At 33.7% G+C, this 24,783-nt stretch overlaps 1 protein-coding gene across 2 annotated transcripts in view; it reads left to right on the forward strand.

Annotated features, from left to right (window-relative positions):
- The window catches only part of LOC129495399 (kynureninase), a 113,841-nt gene extending 89,768 nt beyond the window's left edge, over nt 1–24,073 (forward strand). For both annotated transcript variants that reach the window (XM_055302859.1, XM_055302858.1), the window contains 4 exons: nt 10,716–10,768; nt 13,050–13,135; nt 18,975–19,205; nt 20,469–24,073. In XM_055302859.1, coding sequence (XP_055158834.1) covers nt 10,716–10,768; nt 13,050–13,135; nt 18,975–19,205; nt 20,469–20,591 — 493 coding nt within the window. In that variant the 3' untranslated portion in view covers nt 20,592–24,073. The remainder of the gene's footprint in view (nt 1–10,715; nt 10,769–13,049; nt 13,136–18,974; nt 19,206–20,468) is intronic.
- The last annotated feature ends 710 nt before the right edge of the window (nt 24,074–24,783 follow it).

Genomic DNA, 24,783 nt, shown 5'->3' on the forward strand with positions numbered 1-24,783 from the left:
AAAACATATTGAAATGTTCTCCCAATTTTTATTTTGATCTCATTGAAAAGTAATGGGGAAGAAAAAACCAAAACATGTTGCCATTATTTTCATGATCTGTCTCACAGACACTAAATTTGCCTCAGATTTTTTAAAAAAGAAAATGCCAAGAGGTAAAGTTTGAATGTTTCCATAGAAAGCATTATGTGCAATGTTATTTCTTGATATGTAACTACAGAAGAAATAATTCTCTTTAACAAACTGTAGTACTTCTCTTTCAAAAGATAAAAGATAAAATAATAGTGCCTCTGTTCTAAAGGATGATAAATGGATCTAATTCATTCAGGCTAGAACTCCTTCTCTAATTCCTCCTTTTTTATGTAAATATAATCTGAGCCTCAATGAGAGTGAATCTCCTAAGAATCTACCATAGTTCTATGCTGCTGAAAGAATGCACATTCAATAAATATACATCACAAAAAACATAAGGACCTCAAATAAGCAATTGCTTTGTATAGTGGTTTTGCTTTCCCAATCAGTTTAACTCATAGCTCAATTATGTGTTCAAATTGACTTAAGTTGGGTTCCGATTCTTATATTAAAATAAAAATATTTCAGAACTTGGATAGCTATACTTTTAATTTTATTATCGATTACAGTTATCAGAAATATGATAATTTAAAAAGTTATATATGTAAATATCATCAAGTCATAAGCCCTTGGTGGATAACTAATTTTTAGTTATTAGTTATTATTATTAGTTTCCATTTTTACCAACTTATTTGATGCAGAAAATTCAATCTTGTCAGTTCTAGGTAAGTTTGGTGACTTTTGTGATTTTTCTCAGTAAATCCAGAGATTGAGCTCTGTCAGCACAGAGTGTTTTTCTTGTTTTTTTCTCTTTAGCATCTCAGATGGCATCTGAGATTGTGGGGTTGGGTAACGTCCAGAACACTCAGACATTGTTAAAGGAGAAGCATCTGGCTCACAGCCATCTCTTGGAATCCACTAAAATGCACCAACACCCCTTGGTCATCTGCTCCCTTTGCTGCTACATCCTCCAAGTTGTCTGTGGAACCACAATGGCCCCATACCCTTTACCTGAATCCTCTAGACCAATGGGGATACTGAATCTCTCTGTCATTTCTCTTCTCTTCTCTGGAGGCACAGGAATTTCAGGATTCTGTCTTGGATCTCTTGGAATGGTATGATCTCAGTTGTATGTGTTATCATGGTTGCATTCTGTTAACATTTTTACATGAAGACTATGGCACCAAGCTGGCATGGAGCAATTCTATACAAACCCTCTAAATTGCCTTCTAAAGCTAAGAAACGTAGTTCAGGCAATTCTTATCATCACTTTTTTCCAAATGTATCGAGTTCCCTTTGACCTCACAACACCCCAACAGCCATCCCCTTGAACTTAACAAGGGGTAAGAGTCCATCAGGGCTCAGTATTAGGAATCTGAATCCAATCTTTTCCCTTCCCTTTCCGAAACTGCTCCTTCTTTAGCATGATCAAACTATTTTATTCATGAGTTAGGTTCATTGTTTCCTCGATTCTCTTTTCTCTTTGCTGTTTACGGTATAGACTTTATGCTAGGCTATATGAGACACATTGTGATTAGAATTCTAAAATGTCTATTGCAAACCAGAAGCCTTGGCCTTTAAAGACTACTATATCTCTATTATAAGTTTAAAAAGCTCATTTTGGAACTCAAAACTAAAAGATGTTTTAGTACTATATATATCATTTGGTGCTCTCCACTAAACAAGTGATCCTAAAACAATAAAATTTATTGATCATCCATGGAGAAGAAAGTTATAGTTGACTATTTGAAAATGATGAGACAAATTTTTATTTTCTGCAAAGGTTTACCACCTTGAACATTTTTTCCAAGCAATAATGTAATATTAGTTGTTCCACAATCTATAGATTTTTCATGTCAGGGAAATTGGCAATTAATATATGATTAAAAATATCATTGGTAGAGGGAAGAAAACCCAAACTGGACAATCAGTTTTCCCAACAGATTTAGTACTTCATTCTGGAAAAAATCATTGACAATAATACTGAAATTAAATATTAAGTGCACATCTAGAAATTTAGTAAACTTAATTTAAAAAATAATAATTCAGGGGGGTCTGGGTGGCTCAGTCAGTTAAGCGTCTATCTTCCGTTCAGGTCATGATCCCAGGGTCCTAGGATGGAGCTCTTCGTTGGGCTCCCTGCTCAGTGAGTAGTCTGCTGCTCCCTCTCCCTCTATCCCTTTCCCCTGACTTGTACTCTATCTCAAATAAATAATCATTCATAAATAAATAAATAAATAAATAAATAAATAAATAAATATTCATCTAAGATTAAACAACATAGTACAAAAAAGAAAAATAGGGGTGGATAAGGGAGGTAGGGGGAAATGAGCCCACATAATCTATGTGTGTGTGCTAGAGGTGGAGGATATGCCAGGAACATCATGCAAAAGTTTCAGTGAGACCAAAAGACTGAATCTGTATGTGATGATTATCCACAGTGTCAATGGAGGCAGCTGAAAATCTGACCAGTTTTCCAGTGCAGACATTTCATGACCAGTGACTAAAGAACAAACAGTGACCTCTTAACGCTCAGACTTTCTCATGTTCCCAGAGACACGATGACATACTAAATAAATGTAAGCTTAGATATTTATTTATTTATTTATTTATTTATTTATTTATTTATTTATTTATCGAATTTTCCTGCTTATTTCCTAAGTAGATTCCCTCCTGTGGTTATTATTTATTTATTTATTTGTTTGTTTATGGAGATGAGAATTGGCAAAATGTAGTATCACTGAAATATAATCATAGATTTTTGAGCTCACAAATGAGACCATTTAAAACATTTCCCCTCACTACAAGATATATTTTGGGATGGACAAGAATATGTCATATAAAATTGGAGATTCGGATTTTACTAGTAGTGAATAGTGTCGTTTTAGATAGAATGCCAACTTCAGAGGATGAGAAATTCATCATTGGACTCTGAATTAAACTCAGTGGCTTGAGTTGAATTTAGTGTAATGTCCAATCAATGGCTTGTGAAAACTGAGGAATTGCCTTTCCTATTTTCTACACTGTGAAATAAATCCTGGCTCCTTTGCTTTTTTCCCTTTAGACCACTCAAAAATCTATCATTCGGCTATCAGTCTAAACACCATCCTATTCTGGAATATACTTTGCTATCAAAATTTACTTTGTTGAAATATTTTGGCAAGTTAATTAAAAAAAAACTATTTGAAAGAGAGAGAGTGAGCAAGGGAGCATGGGGTGGGGAGGGGCAGATGGAGAGGGAGAAGGAGAATCTCAAGCCAACTCCCTGCTGCGTCTGGCGCCTGCCATGGGGCCTGCTCTCAGGGCCTTGAGAGCATGACCTGAGCCAAAATGAAGAGCTGGCCACTTAACTGACTGAACCATCCACATGCCCTTGGCAAGTGAACTTTTAAAATCAAGCTTGTCCTGAGGCTTTTAAAAGTAAAAGTAGGCATCTTATGTAGATAAAGTATTAGGTTCATTACCTTTATATAAAATTTCAGAGTTAATGATTATTTCAGTTGAAACAAGATGTTCTTCACAACAGAGGCTCAGCCTCTCAGCTGCAGCCAAATTAAAATTCTATTGTTTCATAGATACATCTTTATTTTTTTCTTTTTTCTTTTAAATTTTTTTATTGGAGTTCAATTTGCCAACATATAGCATAACACCCAGTGCTCATCCTGCCAAGTGCCCCCCTCAGTGCCCATCACCCAATCACCCCAACCCCCCCACCCATCTCCCCAGATACATCTCTCTATATGTGAATAAGCCATTTAGAAAAATATCTGCTTATATTTAATAGGATTATTAAATCATTCCTTTCTTCTATGCAGCATAAGTTGAGAATTTTCTCAGCGTATATGGGTTTTATAAACCACTTCCAGAAAAGTCTCAGGTATTTTGTTATAACTGTCTTTTCAATCAATGCGTAATGCTTCCAAAAGTAAATATCCATTACGATAAATTCGGAATCTCCTATACACAGCTATATCATAAAATTTATTTTCTCTCCATTTATCCCACAGATGGAGTTAAAACTGTTACATGAGCTAGTATTTACATTAGATTTGAAAGTTCTGCCTTGTATTCTAACCATTAAAAAAATAATGACTTCTGATAAGTATCCTGTTACTGTTTGGTTCTAGTTTAAATGAGAAACTTTAAAAGTGGGAAGAAATCAAGTTTTTAAAATGTTGACTAAATTTCAGATAGTACCTCTTCAATGCACACTGGTCACATCTCATGGTGGGGATGATGTCCACTGTAGAACATGGAGGAGTCTGGCTTTGGAAAACCACTTAACTCCCAAGGAACCTTGTCATTTCTCTGCTCTCGTCTTTGCATATGCTGCTTTGACCATCTGGAAGAGTCTTTCCTTCCTCTTTGCCAAAATATGCTCATTCTTGTACTCAGCTTCCTCTGCAGAGTCTCACCTGACCACCACCATGCTGGTTCAGCTGCCTTAACCAATGCTTCACTTATTGGCTGCTTATCACACATCATATCACCCACGCTGCAAACACACTTCTATAAGCAGTATGAGGCAATACCTGAGCTAATCAGCTTATGCTCTAGTTGGGGGAGAAAAGCAAAAATAAGCAAGTATTTAGTACGCACAAAAGACAATCTACATTCTATTCTACATCTTTTACTTGTTTGTTTCATGTCTCATAATCATCTTCAGGACATAGACATCTTCCCCGTTCACTTTTAATTTAACAATTATATGGCATTTTATTATACAGATTTACCAAGAATTATGAAACCAACTTTCTATTGAAGGAATTGTAGGTTATTTATTTTTTTGGCGGGGGGGGGGGAATTGCAGGTTCTTTTAAACTATTACTAAGAGGATGCAATGACTATTACATAATTCACTCCATATTTGTACAAACTCTGGTGAATAAATTCCCAAAAGTGAATTTGTACAGTTGAAGAGTATATATATTTCTGACTTTAATAGATATTATTCACTTGTTTTCCAGTGAAGCCAGTTTATACTCCTGCAATAATACGTGAGTTATTCATCACCCATGTTAATACCAAGAGAATGTATAATCTAAGTTTAAAATTTTTGCCAATCTAAGAGGTGAACAGTGGTATCTCAAAATAGTTTTAGTTTTTTATTTTTCTTATTTTTAGTAAGTGGAGAGGAATTCTTTTTAACATTTAAGAGGCATTTTTCCTTGTCTATGTGATCAATTCACATCTTCTGGTAATTTTTTCTTGGGTTATTTTTATATTATTGATCTCTAGATATTTTTATACTAAGAGGATTAAGTAACCTCCTGTGACATGGGTTGCAAATGATTTTTAAAAATAGATTGTTGTTTGATAGAACCTTCTCTTATGATCCATTAATCTATGAGGATAATCCTATGACTTTCTCTTTAGCTTTTTAAATGTAGCAAATTAATTTGTTAACACCGTACCACGTTGTTTTCATTCTGAGGTTTTGTAATATAGTAATATTTTATAGAAATATTAAACTTCATTGCTCTTATTTCTTAGTATGATGTGTTTTTCCATTTAGCATTAAAATCAGCCTGTCTAGTACCCATTTAAAAAATAAAATAAATCCTTTGTATTTTTTGCTGGGATCATACTAAATTTGCACATTACCTTGAGGAGAATTGATTTTTTATTGTTGTTGAATATTATTCAAATCTTTTTGTTCAGATTCAAGAGTGTTTTAAAAATTTACTTTACGTAGGTCTAGAACATTTCTTGGTGCTATATTCATTTGTTTAAAATTTTAGATATTTATTTCTCATATTAACTTTGTGCCAGACTACCATGCTTAATAATCTTTTTGTTCATACCGGCATAAAATCTATAATTTTAAAGTAGTGATACTTCCTCATTTTCAATTTGTATAGCTGTGAAGTCTTAGTATTAATTGCAGTCATGTTTAGTGTTTTCCATTAAGTGCAAATTTGACTCTTAGGATGACAAAGATATATTCCATTGCAATAAGTATCTTCTTATTACTATTTTGCTTCATTTTGATTTTCTTTAATTAACAACAGTTGCAGAATGTTGAAAATGTTTTTATAGGGTCTATAGAGATCATCCTATGATTGTTTTTTAGCTTTATTAATAGAATAAATTGTATATAATAAATTTGCTAATATAAAGCCATTTTTGCATTTCTTAAATGAACTAGACTGTTCATAACATATTTTTATGTGGTATTTGAATCTCTTTATGATTTTTGAAATATTTTTAAGTCAATAATATTCTTAAGTCAGATGTGTGCAATTCTAATCTGGTTTGATATTAGTTATATTTGTTCCCCAAAAAGTGTGAAGTTTTCCCATACTCCTTTTTGTTGTTGTTGTTAGTTTTGTTTTTTTTTTTTTTATGTTCCTGAATAGTTTAAATAGCCTTGGAGTTATCTACTCTGAAAAGTGTTGCAGAATTTCTCTATGCTATCACCTTCTTTTAGGAGCTTTAGGTATTTGAGATGTTTATTTCTTCTATTAAAATCTACAGGTTTTGATTCTTTCTCTTTTCTGGAATTTCTTTGGATTATAAATTGTCCTAGAAAATTATACATTTTGATGTAAGTTTTAAAATTGATTTTAGAGGTGCCTGGGTGGCTCAGTCCCTTAAGTGTCTGCCTTGGGTTCAGGTCTTGATCCTGGAGTCCTAGTAGGGAGCCTCAGTGGGGAGCCTGCTTCTCCCTCTGCCCTTCCCCCTGCTTTGCTCTCTTTTCTCTGTCTCTCCCTCTATGTGTTACTCTCTCAAATCAATCAATCAATCTTAAAAAACAAACTAATTTTAGTAATTTGTCTTATGATGATCTTATTTTTTTCTATTTTGTGATTATTCCTCCCCAAGTTGTTTTATTTTTTTTTGTTTTATTTTTTTATAGCTACACTTGTTTTGTGTTTTCTCAATTCATTGATATCTCTCACTCTCACCAAAATTGATTTTTTAATTTATATATCATTGTAACTTATTTTATGCTTTCTAACCATTAATTCTAGCTTTTATCTTTATTAATGTATATTACAACTTTATTTCAGTTTATTTTCTTGTTCTCTGTGACTTTTTTGTTCTTATTATTGATTTACTTCCTTTTCTTTAAAAAATGTTTCTATTGATCTGATATCTAAAGCTAGAAATATTTCTCTGTGCACTATTCTAGCAATATCCCAAAGATATTGAACTATAGTGTTTCATTATTTTTTAAAGAAAATCTACTATTTCAACTTGATCAGAAAAGTAATTTGAAATAAATTTTATTTCAACTTCCCAAGTAATTGAGTTCTCTTGTTTTGTTTTGTTTTTAGTTTCTTATTAGTTGCTTATTTTATTGGATTGTAATCAGAAGACACAACAATATATTGACTGGAAATATCACATTATTTTGTAGTTAATTTTAGTCAGTATTTTATGAGCACTTCTAAAGAACCTATACTCTTTATTTAGGAACAAAGCATTAAACAATTGTCACTTAGATTTACCTCTTAATTAGTATTTTGTTTATTTGATCCATCATAGACTCAATGAGGTCACTGAAACTATTCTGAAACCACAGGATATTTCTACTTCTGTAACATCTGCTTTATAAATATTGCTGTCCTGTTTTGTGATGTCTAGAAATTAATAACTGTTTTGTCTGTTTCTTTCTGAAACACTCATTTTAACTGATTCTCTTTGATTTATTGTACAATCTGATCACTTTGTCTTTCAGTATTTGAATTAAACCCATTAAATTTTATTGCCTTGCTACTTCTGGTCTTAATTCAATGCCATTCAGTGTCATATTTTCTGTTTCTAGATCTTTTTAGTCTTTCAACACTAGATATGTTTTGCTTTTTTGTTCATTATCAGTAAATAGTTCTGATATTTCATAATTTAATTTAGAATTTTAATCTTTCTTATTTTCTTCTATTAGTTTCCTTTCATGAGCAATGGAAGATTTAGCAGGTGTCCTTTCCCTTCTGACCAAATTCCCTTCACCCTGTGACTTAGTCAATTTTGACATTCTTGGTGTTTAGTGCATAATCTTAGATCTGATTATATTTTGTTACTTGATTCATCAAGTTTAAATACACTCAATGAAATTATTTCATTTCTCTCCATTTTGCCAGTTATGCATTTTCACACTGTCATAAAGCATTCTCTTTCATTTTGTTCTGTCACCTTCATCCCTACATTTGTTTAATCCTGGTCCTATAATGAAATATATTCAATAGTCACCATATATCTTTCTGTCATAATGTCCTCAGGCATCTCTTGGTTGATTTAACTTTACCTTCAGGTATATTTTCATGAAGAATTAATGGGATCAAAGAGGCAAATGCACCCTGATGTTTATAGCAGCATTGCCAACAATAGCCAAACTATGGGAAGAGCCCACATGTCTATTGACTGATGACTGGATAAAGATACACACACACACACACACACACACAGATATAGATATCTACATATAATGGAATACTACTCAACCTTCAAAAAGAATGTCTTGCCATTTGCAACAACGTACATGGAACTAGAGTGCATTATGCTAAGCAAAATAAGTCAGTCAGAGACAAATACCATATAATTTCACTCATGTGGAACTTAAGAAGCAAAATAGATGAACATATAGGAAGGAAAAGGGAAGCAAACCATAAGGGACTCTTAACAGTAAGAGAACAAACTGAGGGCTGCAGAAGGGGAAGTGGGTGGGGGATGGATTAAATGGATGATGAATATCAAGGAAGGCACTTGTTATGATGAGCATTGGGTGTTATATATAAGTGATGAATCATCACTAAATTTGAAACCAATTTTACACTGTATGTTAACTTATTAGAATTTAAAATTTTGTTTTAACAAAAAAGAAAAAGAATTCATGACTAATATTAGCTGATCTCTTGCTTTATCAACACTAGTAATCTTTATACTATTTGACTTAGCTACACATAATATTCATGCAGTATGTTTCCTTCCCATGGTGGGAGGATAGTATATAGATATTTCTTCATTGAGTGATTGCATTTGCCAAATTTGAAACATATCTATTTTTTTTTCTTTATTCTGTCCTCACCATTTTTGCTTGGAATCCCATGTATTTTCTTCCTCCTGAATTTGTGGGACATTTTCATTTATCCTTTTATAATGATGCCCATGTCCATGCTTGATGGCTGGGAAGCTTCAGGGGCATTATCCTTTCTCTGGTGAAAAAACATGATGAAAACTCATAGGTGGCAAGTAACAGCCTTCACCCCATCATTGGTTTGCTTTTTCATTTTATCTGTCTTTTTAATACAGAATTTTAAATGTTTATGGATCTATTGATATTTGCTTCTGTATTTCCTTTCATTTTTATAGTCAGAATTTTTTCTTTCTGGGACACCTGGGTTGCTCAGCGATTGAGTGTCTGCTTTTAACTCAGGGTGCAATCCTGGAGTCTCTGGATGGAGTCCCACATGGGGCTCCCTGTATGGAGCCTGCTCTGTCTCTGCCTCTCTCTCTCTGTCTCTCATGAATAGTAAAATCTTAAAAACAAAGGATTTTTTTTCTTTCCAAAACCTTAAATATATGTGTATCTTTTATCTTTGAGTTTTCAAAATGTGACAATTATCACATTAAATTGTTACATGATCTGAGGACTATTTTTATTTTTTAAAAATTTTTATTTATTTGTTTATATATTTATTTAAGAGAGGGAGAGCATGCCCACAAGCAGGGAGAGTGGCAGAGGGAGAAGGAAAGGCAGAGAAGCTCAAGCCAATTCCACATTGAGCTTAAAGCCCAACTGGGGCTTGATCTCATCATCCTGAGATCCTGAGATCTTGACCTGAGCTGAAACTGCGAGTCACTGATTGAGTCACCCAGGCACCCTTGTTTTTATATTTTCTGTTCCATTTGTCCCCCTGATGCTTCATTCATCAGTCTTACGCATATTCATTTCATTAATTTTATAACATGTTGAACTGTAAGATACAGCATACTCATCGTTATAACCTTCTATTTCAAAATTTATTATTTTCACTCATATATTCTGTGTAAACTAAAGACTATTTTGCCCAGTTCTAATGAAGTGCCTTGGAATGTTATATTTTGGCAGCATTGAAACTAAAAATTTATTTAGGAATAACATATTATCAGGAATATTGAATTCCTATTTCTCAAATTTTTTTCTTTATTTTATAATTCTTTTCCTCTAATATGCACATGCATACATACATTTATGACTTCCTATTTATGTATTAATCTCACTAAAGTATGAAAATAATCAATTCCATTTGGAAATTATTCAAAATTTTCAACAATTATATAGGTTATTCTAACACTTTCTCATTAGGGGAGCCTATTGTGAAAAGTATATTATTGCATTAATTGCTTTTTCTTTTTGAGCTTATACCTTTGTTTTAAATCTAAAAAAAAAAACCTCAATATTTTTGTTCATTTTATTTTAAATAAGGTAAAAGATTCTTGAATATATATGATTTAACATCACAAAAAACAATATGAATAAATTGATTTTTTAATCTTCATTCTTGATAAGGTTATAAATATGAATTGCCTTATTATATAACATATATGCTTAGATATTTAATAACGCACATCACAAATGGTTTTGATATATAAGCCTCAGATCTCTATATTAATTGCAGTTACTTTTGTGGTCAAAATATCTAATGTCTTTATTTATGTTTTAGGTTAGTAGGGTGGTTTGGCCATGAACTCAGCAGCCGATTTAAGATGGATAACAGTAAGTGTATTCAATTTCCCTTCCCAAGTCATTTTATTCTTCCTTTATTTCAATTTTCATCTGTCTCTGTATGATATGTAATATACATGCCTCATGGAGAGTGCACTTTGAAAATGCCACTGAGAATTCTTAAAATAAGAAATGACATTTCCAGAGTGTAAGACTAAGTGTTTGTAGATTTTAGCATGAATTTGAGTCTATCCCTTTGTAGGGAGATAAGTGGAAGTGAAATGTAATGTACAGGACTCAGATCCCATCAATATTGAGTACCCAAAACATCAGGCAGTGAGGACAGAAAGATATTTCTGGCTTGTAGTTAGACCCAAAGAGACTTCGGTGTCAATTCCACTTTGCTGTTTAATAGTTTTGTGATGCTGCACAAATTATATCATCTTGTGTTTTTTTTGTTTGTTTGTTTTCTGTTTTGTTTTCCTTCTTGCATATCTAATGTGAATAATAAAATCTATGTCAGGGTTTGATTTGAGAGTGAGAAGTTCAAAGCTGTAAACTAGTAGCACACAGCAGTGCTATTTTATAAATGTTCGTTTTTATCTCTCTTTTTTCAGTTTTTCCTTTTGTGGCTTTTGCCACACACAAAACAATAGAAGTTGAACCCCAGCAGGTAGAAATGAGAGTGCAACCTGTGCAAAATACTCCCAAACTGTCCTGTTTCTTTTTCTTGAGTGATTCTATTCTTCAATCACATGGAATATAGAAAGCTTCATACATTTTTTGAGAGTTTCAGTTCAGCTTGATCCTTCAGACTGCTACCAACCTGAGTTGCTATTTTAAATAAATTTACATTTGCAAAAACCAAGATGCAAATGATCAAGATGGGCTGTTCCAGTCAAATTAAGAAATCTGTATTTTATCTTGGCGGCTGGAATAATTAGCTCCGTTATTATGCCAGTTACTTAATTTTTTTTTTTTGTGATGGGTTTTCTTATCTGTAAATGAAAGAATTGGACTAGATCAGAAGTGGGCAGAGTTTCTCTGTGAAGGACCAGAGATGAGATATTTTAACCTTTTGGGACTATATTCTCTGTGGCAAATATTCAATTCCGCCGTTGGAGTGCTAAAGCAATCATAGACAGATGAGTGATTGTGTCTATGTTCCAATGAAACTTTATTTACAAAAGCAAGTTGGGGGCCAGATTTAGTCCCTAGGACATTATTTTTTGAGACCTGGGTTAGATGCATCTCTAGAGATGGGGAATATTCTGATGCTCTTTTAGTCGGGTTTAGCTTTAATTCAATCTCCAACCTGCGATCTTCTCTATTGGATTTGACTTGCTACTATTCAATCTAATTGATTCTAAGTAGGGTAAGATCTGATACTTTTAAAAAGATTTTATTTATTTATTAATGAGAGACACTGAAAGAGAGGCAGAGACACAGGCAGAGGGAGAAGCAGGCTCCCCATGGGAGCCTGACACAGGACTCTATCCCAGGTCCCCAGGGTCATGCCCTGCATATGAAGGCAGATGCTCAACTGCTGAGTTACCTAGGTGTCCCGGATAAGATTTGCTATTAATTTATCTCTTAAATATGTCATTCTTAGGCAGATCATTATTTAATTTTATTTTTTAAAGATTTTATTTACTTATCAGAGAGAGAGCACAATCAGCGGGAGCAGCAGGCAAAGGGAGGGCTTCCCGCTAAGCAAGGAGCCCAATGTGAGACTTGATCCCAGGACCCTGGGATCAGGACCTGAACAGAGGACAGACACAACCCACTGAACCACCCAGGCATACCCAGATCATTTTTTAAAAAGCCTCTTCTTTCCCCCTATGAGAAGCCACTTGCCCTAATAATCCTAGTGCTAAAAGTCACCTTCACAGGTCATCTCATTCTTATTTCTGCCTTTGGATAACATTACAATTATAAGCCATTAAAATCTTGATGTTTTTCTTTCATCGATGTGGTTTCATACTAGAAAAGCGAAGCATGGAGCAGGCTAAGGAATGCTGTTTTGGGAGTGGGAGAACAGAGAATGAGGTCCAGAAATCTCTAAGAGGCCATTTTTACGTGTCTGAGGGCTCTAGAGTTTGGTAGGGGGCTAACAAAGGGGGGGCAGGGGAGACAGACATTGTAGATGAAAGGGAAATATGCCAGTATTTTAGGTACATGCAATTTCTCTTAAATATCTCAGAAAGCTTAGGAATGAAAGTTCTTAAATCTTACTCTTTTTCTCTCTACTACTTTACTGTCATAAAAAAAATCCATAAGGGATTCTTTTTAAGGTATGTTTTATAAAAATGACATGATGTTCATTTTTCAGAACTGCAATTAAGCCCTGGAGTCAGTGGATTTCGAATTTCAAATCCTCCCATTTTATTGGTCTGTTCCTTACAGGCTAGTTTAGAGGTGAGTGATCTATGCTTCGACCTTCCCATATCTTTACCTATTTCTTTACCTGACTGTGACATGTTGTAAGACCTTCTCCTCTAAACAGCAAGATTAATGTGCCCTGTGTGTAAACAATGGTCAAAGGCCAGTGTTCTCCTTTAGAACAGAGACTCTGTGCTAATTGCCATTTTTCAATTTATATCTCCACCCTCAGCACTGTGCTTGGCACGTCATCGATGTTGTTGGCACTTCATAAATGTTTGGGAACTGACCAGCGTATACATATTTTTAGTTCCACTTAGGATTTGTATGAACTTAAATAAGTTGTTGAATCTTCTTGTGGTTTCTCTATTACACAATAAGCATGTAATATTTAATTCTTGATTAATTCACTCATTCAACATTTATCTATTAAGAAAGTATTATGTGCCAGACACTGTTGTGATTACTGGGGACTCTGTTCTTTTGGTTCTGTGAGCCAATGAACTATGTCACAAAACTATAGGAAGACAGACCTTAAGGGGAAAAAGAAAAGAAAATATCAGGATAAACCAATGATTGAGCAAGATTGTCTCATGAGATACTTGGATTTTTTTTTTTATACTGGAGTGTCCATGCCATTATATTCTTGTAAAATCTCTACTATTACTGACTTGATATATATTTTTAGTAAATTCATATTTTTAGTTAAAATCAGTTTCACTCTAAATAGTAACATCCAAGGAATCAATTCGGTTTTCTAGATTTGCATATCTACCTTTTCATCTATTTATATAGAGATACTAATCTATTTTATCTATCCATTTATATCTATATTATATTCACATGTATAACTTAACTATTTGGATATTCATTAATTTCAAGATGAGACTAAATTTATTTAAGTAAATATATATTGTAAATATATGCTATGTAACTAATACCTATATATAGTAGGTGAATATATTTTATATGAATATATCAGAGTAAAATATTTTAGGTAAATAAGTGTTTCTCTTTTTTAGGTAAATATGTGTTTCTAACAGATCTTAAGTATATAGCAATTCAAAAGAGAATTTGAAGTTTTTAATTCAAGGTATTTTAAAATCATCTAGTTCGTGGTATTTTAGGAAATCCTGTGTGAAGTATTCCAGAATGAATGACTGGATAACAACTTCCAAAATCTCTTCTAAACCTAAATTCTAGGATTCTGTGAACACGCCTAGCATTTTCTCATTTTGCCCACTGGATGGCAATGTAAAGTTCTTTTTTTATACAACTTCACCACTAGATAGTGGTAATCAACACTGTTTCACTTCATCCCAATTTAAAGAGCACCTACTCACTGTGACCACTAGATGGAGCTTGTGTTGTTTTCGCTTTTTGGCAGTTTTTTGTTTTCTTCTTCTTCTTCTTTTTTTTTTAATTGGAAATAGACCCAGTAACAAGATTTTTCAGGCAGTGAAAATTTTTTTTTATTTTTTATTTATCTATTTATTTATTTATTTATTCATTTATTTATTTATTTATTTATTTATTTATTTATTTTATTTTTTGGTGAGAGAGTAGTGAGGGAATCTGCTTAGCAAGTCAGGTAATGAATGATACTTGGATTGTTTTTATGATGTCTATTCAGAGAAACAGTTCTGTAAATGTTTTTAAAACGAAATAAAATTTTGCTCACTTTGCAAGTTTGTGTCAGGGAGAGGATAAATTACAATATGAAAAGCACCAAGGTGTACCTTGGGAAGAACTAGTACTTACATTTCCACTGATTTTCCTTATCTTTGCCAATGAGTTCTCAGCCAGATCTGGAAATTTTAGACACTCTAACTTTGGTATGTTTCTGCAAGTTGACTGATTTCAAGTATTTCACCCTCCTGCCATGAAAAAAAAGTCACATTCTCAGTTTTCCTACCACCAGTTCTCTAGGCTAGTCTTGAATAATAAAAAGCTCAGAAGTTTTTACCACCGCATCACACAGTATTACAGTCACCTAGACAAGGTTCTTATTTTCAGCTGGAATCTGAGGATTGATTTATTTTTTTTCTTTACCATTTAAACTTAGCAAAAAGACCCCAAAAGCCCCGAGAAGTGGGATATATACTTCCCTGGAGCATCTTATCACTGAAGTATTTCTCTTGAGCCTCTTAGAAACACGTTACTGGGGTTAGTCGCTGCTGATGGTCTGTTCTAGCCAAAATATCTTTATGCAATCCAACGTTGTGTTAAAGAAAGTGTTTTTGAAATTCTTCTCCTCATTATAAATTGCAAAATTCTGAAATTACAAAATAATGCATTTTATTACTTCTTATTCCTTACCTAACCATTAAAATGTTCTACTCCCCAGAAGCCATGGGAGTAAGCATAAGGGCAGCCTTCATGTTGTTCCTTCTCCTGTTTGCGTTGTCACATGGTAGGAGTCAGGTGATTGAAATTTGAATAAAAATGAAACAGATACATGAATCAAAGTGCCTTTCCTTGTTGTAGCTACTTCTCTTTCAAAAAACGTCCTACATAGTCAAATACCAACTGGAGGAGAGATTCTAAACATAAGAATCAGTGTACATGGATAAGGTATCTGTTTTACAATATGATTTTTTAAAATAGTGATATGTTTGTAATTACATGTGCATCCAATTGAATGATAGTATGAAAAATAGTACCTTATAATCAGTTTCAAACTGTCCTTTTCTTTATATCATTAGCTCTTAATAATTTTTATCACCTATTTACATGGTACAATATGGTACAAGCACAAATACATATAATACAAATATATATATAGTACAATTATGTTACAAATTTTATTATTAAAAAAATGTGGATCAAAGGAATCTAGGGTTCGAAACTAGGAGGCATAAACTGTCTCCTTCATTGGGATACTAAGTGTGACCTTAGGTGACAACTGTCTCTTCACTTTATGTACTCAAGTTCATTTGTCTCATTTTTTAAAGATTTTATTTACTTATTCATGAAAGACACAGAAAGAGAGGCAGAGACACAAGCAGAGGGAGAAGCAGGCTCCCTGCAGGGAACCTGGTGTGAGACTCGATCCTGGGTCTCCAGGATCATGCCCTGGGCCAAAGGCGGACACTTAACCGCTGAGCCACCCAGGCATCCCTCCTTGTCTCATTTTTTAAAAGATTTCATTTATTCACAAGAGAGACACAGAGAGAGGCAGAAACATAGGCAGAGGGAGAAGCAGGCTCCCTGTGGGTACCTGATGCAGGACTTGATCCCAGGACCCCGGGATCATGACCTGCTCCAAAAGCAGACGCCCAATCACTGAGCCACCCAGACATCCCTCATTTGTCTCATTTTTAAAATGAAGATATTTATACCAAATTACTTCAAAAATCTCAATCTGCCAACTACTAACTTGAAATTAAAAAATACATCTATTGTATTTTGAAGGGTCATACTTGTATGTAGCAATAGGTAGATAATTTTTAGACTTTTTCAGTATATGAATTTATAATGAAATAAATAGCTCCAAGATACAAAATTAGAACATTCAATTAAAATATATGGCAAGGAGGAAGAAATGTACTATGTGTTTTCTCAGAAAGTTATTAGGCAGCAAATTTTAAGAATTTAAGAGAAAAAATGCAACAATCGAAACATTGTACTATACTTATTTTTCCCATTTAAACTTCCCTAACTTTTCTAGCTTTGTATTCATTTTGCTCAGTAAGAAAAATAACTCACGTAGTTGAAACTCTGCCAAAAATTGTTATAAGCTGAATATTTTCAAACAGCTTTCATTTTTTCTAATTTAAAAAAATATTCTTTCTCAGTATTGAAAGCATAGAAATAATGAGAAGCCAAAAAGAAAAGATTTTTTTTTCTATTCGCCCGTTAACTCCCATTATCCCCTCTTAATATTTCCATGTGAGTCCTCAGAAGAGACCTTCATACCCTCTGACAAGATTTTGAGTGCCTCACAATGCAGCTGCCCTTTCTGTGGTTTAGTGATGGAAAATGGATTCATATTTAAAAGTTATTTTATTATCAAAGAGTATGTTAAAATTGAGACTATTTGTCATAAAAAAATCAGTTTCTAGTTATCAGAGAAACCTGCAAGAACGAAATCTCCTTTAAAAAACCTGTAAGCTTAAGTAATATTCCCCAAAGTCTTACTAACCTGTGAATACAAATGAAATCTCATTAGAAGGAGTACTTCACACATTGCTCTTACCTGTATCTCACGGGGCTTATAGCAGAACCAGAATACATTTCAGAATTATTTATAGATTAAATGTTCCTTGAATTACTATTAATCTCCAAAGAGAAGATTGGAAAGATTTTCTCTCCTTTTATTCCTATTCTGACAACCAAACTGCTGGTGGGGCCATGCTTTGCTCTCTCCCTCTTGCTGCCCTTTGTGAGAATTGATTCTCCATCCAGGATCTCTTGATCCAAAAGTGGGCAGAGTTCCCCTGAGTCCACCTTGCGCTAGCTCTACTTACATTTCAGTTTACACAGGCCAATGAGGAGATGGTTCCCATCACACTCAATGTACCTGGGGTTACCTGAGTAACTAGGGTTACCTGCTGGTACCGCCCATCTCAGATACCTTCTGAAACAGACATCCAACTCCAGTTGCATCCAGTCTCTTCCATAATCTGTGATGTCTGGTGGAGGAGAGAGAAAGATACCATCCTAGCCTGTTCCTCTGGTCTTCCTGGAGTATCCTTACCTTCAATACCAATCTGTTGATCTCCTTCAGCCAAAGCCATAGCTTCCGTGCAAGATAGGTCAAAATCTTTGCCCACATGGTTTGGGTTCTATTAGAATGCCTGTTCACACGTGCCACATGTATATACAGAAATAACAAGCTTCATCAAGTCTAGATGTCACTGAATGACCCTATCTTTGCTCTGTGGCATAACGCGATACAGAAAAGGGATATTAAGTGACACGCCAGAGCATCATGCTCTGTTTGCAGTTCATTCAGTTCTTATATGTAGGATATATTTTTAAACTCTACTTGACCTTAAGAGATAAGCTGGAAAAGCATGTCTGTGTTGACCTCTAATGTTCCAACACCAGTTATTGTGTGCACTTGTCACTCATCTTAATATACGACACCTCAGGCAGCAAATGGCAGTATTTTCACAACAGTGTGAGAGTTTAGCAGGGAGAAAAGATGATGAAAGAAGAAGGAAAGCTAAAGAGAGAGGGGGAGGAGGAGGGAGAGAGAGAGAGAAACACACACACACACACACACACACACACAAGCCTAACTGCCCCGGGACTAACATATATGTTATCTAACATTACTTGCTTCCTTGTCTGACAAAACTTCATTTTGTTACTTAACTGCTTCTTTGCTTATTGTTACTGGGAAGATTCAGGAACTGGCAAAACAATTATAAATAATCGTGGTAACACTGCCTTTTATATTTACACGAGTAGCTAGCTCTTATACGTTTGTGTGGACCAAAAACTATACCAGAATAGAAAAGTCCTCTTGATTATGGTTATATTAGAATGGTTGTGAGGAAAAGCTTTGCATTTCATGATCTTTAAGTGCATTTGTTAAGATATGCCTTACTTATATTAATTATACTAAGCCAATGTAAAATAATTCCAAAGGAATGTTATACTAACATTTTTTTCTTCTTTTACAAGTGTTGTTTAAATGACATTTGTAAAGGCTGTTTTTTTTTTTTTCTGTATGGAAACTTTGCATATGGCTTCTAATAGCCAAGCATTTAAAAGAGGACATGTTTTTACAAAGGATTACCTAAAATGGGATGTTTTTGGAAAGATCAAAATCGGGCATTTCCTTTTTTAACATGATTTTCAGTCAATTTCTGCTTCTTTGTAAATCAATGAGACACTGTTAATCTGATTGTTTCCCATTCTGTAGATCTTTAAGCAAGCAACCATGAAAGCATTGAGGAGAAAATCTATTTTGCTAACCGGCTATCTGGAATACTTGATCAAGCATTACTATAACAAAGATACAGCAGATACCAAGAAACCGTTTGTGAACATAATTACTCCATCCTGCATAGAGGAGCGTGGCTGCCAGCTTACACTCACATTTTCTGTTCCAATGAAATATGTATTCCAAGAACTAGAAAAACGAGGAGTGGTTGTAAGTATATCTCTTGCTTTGCTCTACCTAGTTTTCTCTCTGGGTTGCATGTTGGGAGTAAAATTTGGGTTCTTTGGCTAATTGCACGTTATTTCACATGGGGCAGTTAGTGAGGATAGATTAAGTGCCAACTAGATAATCATCACCGTGCTAATTGAAGGCATAGAGATCTGTCATTTCTGACAAAAAAGAAGAAACCACAAATTTTGAATTTAGGAACCAGGCTCTCATAATTTATTCATTCTTGTCATTACAGCTTGAGCAGAAAAAAAAATGTTTCATCAAAATCAATTAGGACATGTTTTCACTAGTTTTTACTAGTGAAAGCCCAAATATGTATGTTTATTGAATAAACAAAATTAAAGAACATAACATAATGGAGAGGAAGTAAAGAAGTCAGTCTTATTAGTTGTTTGAGCCAAGTCATTTTCAACCTTGTCATTTTAGTCAAAAAAGAACTGTAGACACATCTCAGGGATGTTAACATTGTATGGAATGTATATGTGTATGTATATATATTTTTTAACCCTTGGGCCTAAGTGATCTGTTTAGTCTCTTGAAGAAAATAAGCGTTAATCAGGTCATTTCAGGAAAAATGGTGGTCATGTATCTACTTCCAGTGACTGTAATTTAGGATTTGCTTCTTACACCTGAGAAGAGTTATCTCAGATTCCAGAGGCACAAATCCGTATATTAGTGTTCCAAATCAAGTTCTACCATTTGTAAGCTATGAACTCCTGGGAAAGATAGTTCATGTCTTTTGGTGTAAGCTTTTGCATATGGATTTTGGGAACAAAAATACTTCCCTCCAAAGGTGATTATGAGAGTTAAATGGTCTAGTTACACATAAACCATTTACTGCACTCTCTAACTCATAGTAGATGTTTCTTAAGGATTAGCCATAGTGATCTTCAGGCTAGACCAAATTATCTGGGTCTATTTCATGACATTTCAAGGATACAGCCAACTCCTTATTACATTATACATTATAGGATCAAATGTAAAGATAATTGGCTAAAACTCTCCAGATCTCAGCGAAGTTCTCATTCATTTAAACGTGCCCAAGGGTTCCAGTCATTCCAATCTCCCCACTGATAAATTATATCCATGACAAGTTTACAAAAAAAGGCTTATATATTAAGTTTTAGGGAAATCAGTATGATTGCTTTATGTAAATTTATCTTAAATGTATATTTTTCATTATGTGAATAATTAATTTTAACAGTATTGTGGCTTTATTTCCACCCTCCTCCCTGCCCATAGTGTGACAAGCGAGAACCGAATGGCATCCGAGTGGCTCCAGTTCCTCTCTACAACTCTTTTCATGATGTTTATAAATTTATCAATCTGCTCACTTCTACACTTGACTCTGCAGAAACCAAATAGCAGTGTTTTCTAGAACAGCTGAAGCAAGTGATATTGAAAGCTTCTATGGTTATTTTATTATTATTTTCAAATTTTAATAATTGGAAGTTTTTCAAAATCCATCACATGTAACTGGCAATGAATTATATATTTTACAGAAAAATCTGATGTATTTTTTCCAAGAGTCTGTGATTCTGAGGAGTCCACATGTCTGTCTAATTTCTTCATGCTGGTGGATCAAAGTTTTCACTGGTCCAAGTATTATTTACACAGTCTTAGCTAGCTGTCACATTTCATGGTCAGTGAATGTTTTATGTTGATTTAATTTATAATTTGATTGACAACTTCATAATATATGTGCAATTTTTTGTGTCAATTTTAGAAATGTTGCTTTAGATTTAATTTACCAAAGAGTTTCTTATAGTCACTGTAATTTCACAGCCTGATATATGTATGATTTTGCAATATTCAATCCAACTCTAATCCAAGGAAGAGAAAATACATTTTCTGGGGCAGTAGCTTTCAAATGTTTGGCCAGAGTCCACACTAAGAAATATATCTAATATCAGAGACTAGAATACATATATGTTTATGTCTTATTTTATTGATCTTAATATATACATTTTTATCATTTTAAAATATGTGAAAGAATTATTTTAAGATTCTCAATCAATAGTTCTTACAATTGCTATTGACCATTCTTTCATGTTACCATCACTGATATTAGCATACTTCTCACAATGAATAGATGATTTTTTTTAAAAATAGTAGATATAGCAAAAGCAGAAGAGTCATAAATTATTTATCTGTGCTCTGCTATTTATTCATTTTATCTCATTACAACAAATGTTGATTAAAACTCATTAAATTTATTTCTCCACCAACTTTTAGGTCCTAATCCATTTTACACTGTTCCTATATCTGGTGTTATCATAATTTCTTATTTTTTTTAATGGGGACTTGCCCTAATAGAAAACTTTAGATGTTAACCTTGTCTCTAAAATAGTAAAACAAATCATTCCAAGACACTTAGAACTGAGAATTAGCAAATAGTGTTTCATCTGTCAACCTCTAAGGTGAGTCTATGGACCTTTCCCTCCATAGGAGGAAAAGCTACAGTTACACTCAGCCCTGTTGGACTTCCCTGGTTTTCAGCTGTTGGTGCTACAACCACTATTCATGAAATGGCAAAAGAGTCTACATTTATATACTTGAGCAGCACGAAAGAGTGACTACAATATAATTAGTGCCCCTGATGAATAAATTTGAATGAAATTAACTTAGACAACCCCTAGAGTTAAATCAAAAGATGAAGAACTGACCCCAATACCAGCACCTACTGATATGTATTGAGTACTCACCGTGTACCATGTATAGTGCTGGTCTATTTAGATGTTATCTTACTTATTTGGTTACAGAACTGCTGTAGCAAAGCTTCCCCCTCCAACTTTTGCCAAAACTCATCTTTGTGGAAGGAAAAGTTCTCAAAACCCTAAAATTCATCCATATACAACGTCATGTAGAAGAAATCATTTTGAATCTCACAGAGATAAGCAAAAGAGACATGGTTTCAGCTCTCAGGGAACATGCAGTTTAGTTTATAAGTTTAAGTTCTAAAATATGCTAAGAAAATTTTTAAAATAAAATATGCTAATCACATTAAAATTATATAAAATCATGTATACAAATTATTCAAAGAATAATCAGCACTACGTCTTCACCATGCAGGTTAGGAAAAGAGTGTTAGAAATTCCCTTTCTCCTTGTTTGCATCTCCCCTTCCTCCCCAAATCTAGAGTTAACCGTCAAATCATATTTTGTGTTAATCATTCTCTTACTTTTATTGAAATTTTACATCTATGTATGTACCCATAAAAATATATATATGTAAGCTTGCCTGTGTGTGAACTTTGTGAAATGATTGTATATATTCTCCTTCCTTTGCTCAACATCAAGTTTTTGAAATTCGTCCGTTTGTTACACACAGATTTTTATCCATTTTCATTGCTGCTCAGTGTTCTAGCATATCATTGGAGTTATCAATTGATTAATTTATTTTTGGAGTTATTCATTTATTCAATTACTAATGAACACTTGAATTTTCTAAATATCTTTAGTATTGCAACAATGCTGCTATTAACAGTCTTGGTACACAGGTTCAAATGTTTGCCCAACATATAGCTCTGAAAATATTGGGTCACAGGACACACGACATGTTTAACTTTACCATATAATATCAAACTCTTCTCCAAAGAAGTTGTACCAGTTTCCAATCCAACCAGTAGGAAAGGAGAGTTCTCTTGATCCTTGTCAATAGTAGCTGTTGATTGCCTTTGTCATGTATGCGGGCTAAAATAGCCACTAAAATAACAATGAATGTATAACTTCCAGACAAGTAGAAGAAGAAACAAAAAGGAGACATACAGACCCATACTGCAGTTTAGGCTTCAGAAATCATCCTTAATCTGTGGATGGAGCAAAGACTAGAATTTTATCTGAGTTTTACCCTTGCTCAGCTCTTTCCCTTCCCATATTCTCCAAAGATTTTCATGATGAGCACCCCTTCAATGCAACATATTAATCTAGGGGCACTTGGGTGGCTCAGTGGGTTTTGCTTCAGACTCTTGGCTTCAGCTCAAGTCATGATCTTGTGGGTTGGGTTGTGTAATCAACCTGTTGGGCTCCTAGCTCAAGAGGGAGTCTGCTTGAAGATTCTCTCCCTCTGCTCCTAGCTCAAGAGTGAGTCTGCTTGAAGATTCTCTCCCTCTGCTCCTCCCTCCTCTCTCAAATAAACCTTTTTAAAGAAAACATATTAATAGATATCCCAGTCTCAAGCTTTATTTCTAGGAAACCCAATCTAAGATAGCATTCCTTCATCTAGTGTTAATAACCATAAACCTTTTATATTCTATATCCAGTATATGATAAATTTCAGTTTTGTTTCTGCCAGTTTTCACAAATAATGCTTGTTTCCTTTTGTGTATTGTATTTGTTAACTTTTTTTCTGTACTTCTTAACTTTAAACCACTCATTTTATTGACCCTCTTGGAATTCTTTGGAAATTGGGTTAAAGTATATCTTTCCAAAGGTATTCATTTTTGCTTCTGCCAGTTTGCCAAGGTCATTATGATTTTCTGCTAGGTAACTTTCTACTTATTCTTGAGGTCAAAACTATGTCAGTTTACATTCAAATTGTCTTATGCTTTGTCCCATAAATTCAAATTACTAGAGCATGATTTTTAAGTAAATGGATTTTTGCATCATCTTAAGAAAGAAATCTACAAACACCCTGAAAGCATCATATCACAAAGCACAAGATTGTAAATCACCAAATTAGAGTGTCCTGTGACTGAGATGATGGGTTTGATGCTTGTGTGGGTCATTGGCATCTGTATTATGTGTTTTCAAAAGATAAAATTTGTTTTCTGTCCTTTAGTAATATTTTAATCTCAGCAAGGCATGTTTTCAAAGAACAAAATAATAAAGAGGATTATTATGAACTAATAGTTTAAGCATTTATGATGTGTTTTGGTTTATACTAATTATTATTTTTATTAATTCCCTAGTCTTCTAATTTCTGACTCATTAATATTGCTCCTGAGTCCTTTTGATATTACCTTACTATTTCTTGATATTTTTATTGCTTTTCATGCGAGAAGATGCAGGCTCACTTCATATATTTCCTACCTCAGTCTTGACATCACTTATTTCTCTAAGAATATCCAGTTCCTCTTGGGAGAAAATGATATTTAGAAACCATAATCTTAACAGTAAGAGTGCTCATTATAATTGAGTTAATCATAGTTTCCAGGATTTTCAGTTGGCAGAGTTAGGAAATACATATTTTAAAGAAATTATGTATTTCACATTCATATTTTAAATTCAATTTAGGACAGCAGGATTTTTGTTTAACTTAATTTTTTATTTTCATCTCTTATGCAGAAAATCTTGATTCTAATATTAATGACTGGTTTTACATAATATATACTATGATTATCATATGTACATATAGTTTTAGAACTAATACCAACATATTATGAACAATATGATTAAAGCAGTTTAAATTTTTTGACACTCTTTTTTTTAATGTCCTTACAGTACATCTCACTAGGAATAATAAGTCAAATTACTGTGTTTTGAAGGCAATGTAATAACTCTTCTCTATATGGTTATAGCACCAGTCACATTCATAGTTAAGTTTAGTACTTGGGAAT

Source organism: Nyctereutes procyonoides, unplaced genomic scaffold, assembly GCF_905146905.1.
Source record: "Nyctereutes procyonoides isolate TBG_1078 unplaced genomic scaffold, NYPRO_anot_genome, whole genome shotgun sequence".
In the NCBI taxonomy this organism is placed as follows: Eukaryota; Metazoa; Chordata; class Mammalia; order Carnivora; family Canidae; genus Nyctereutes; species Nyctereutes procyonoides.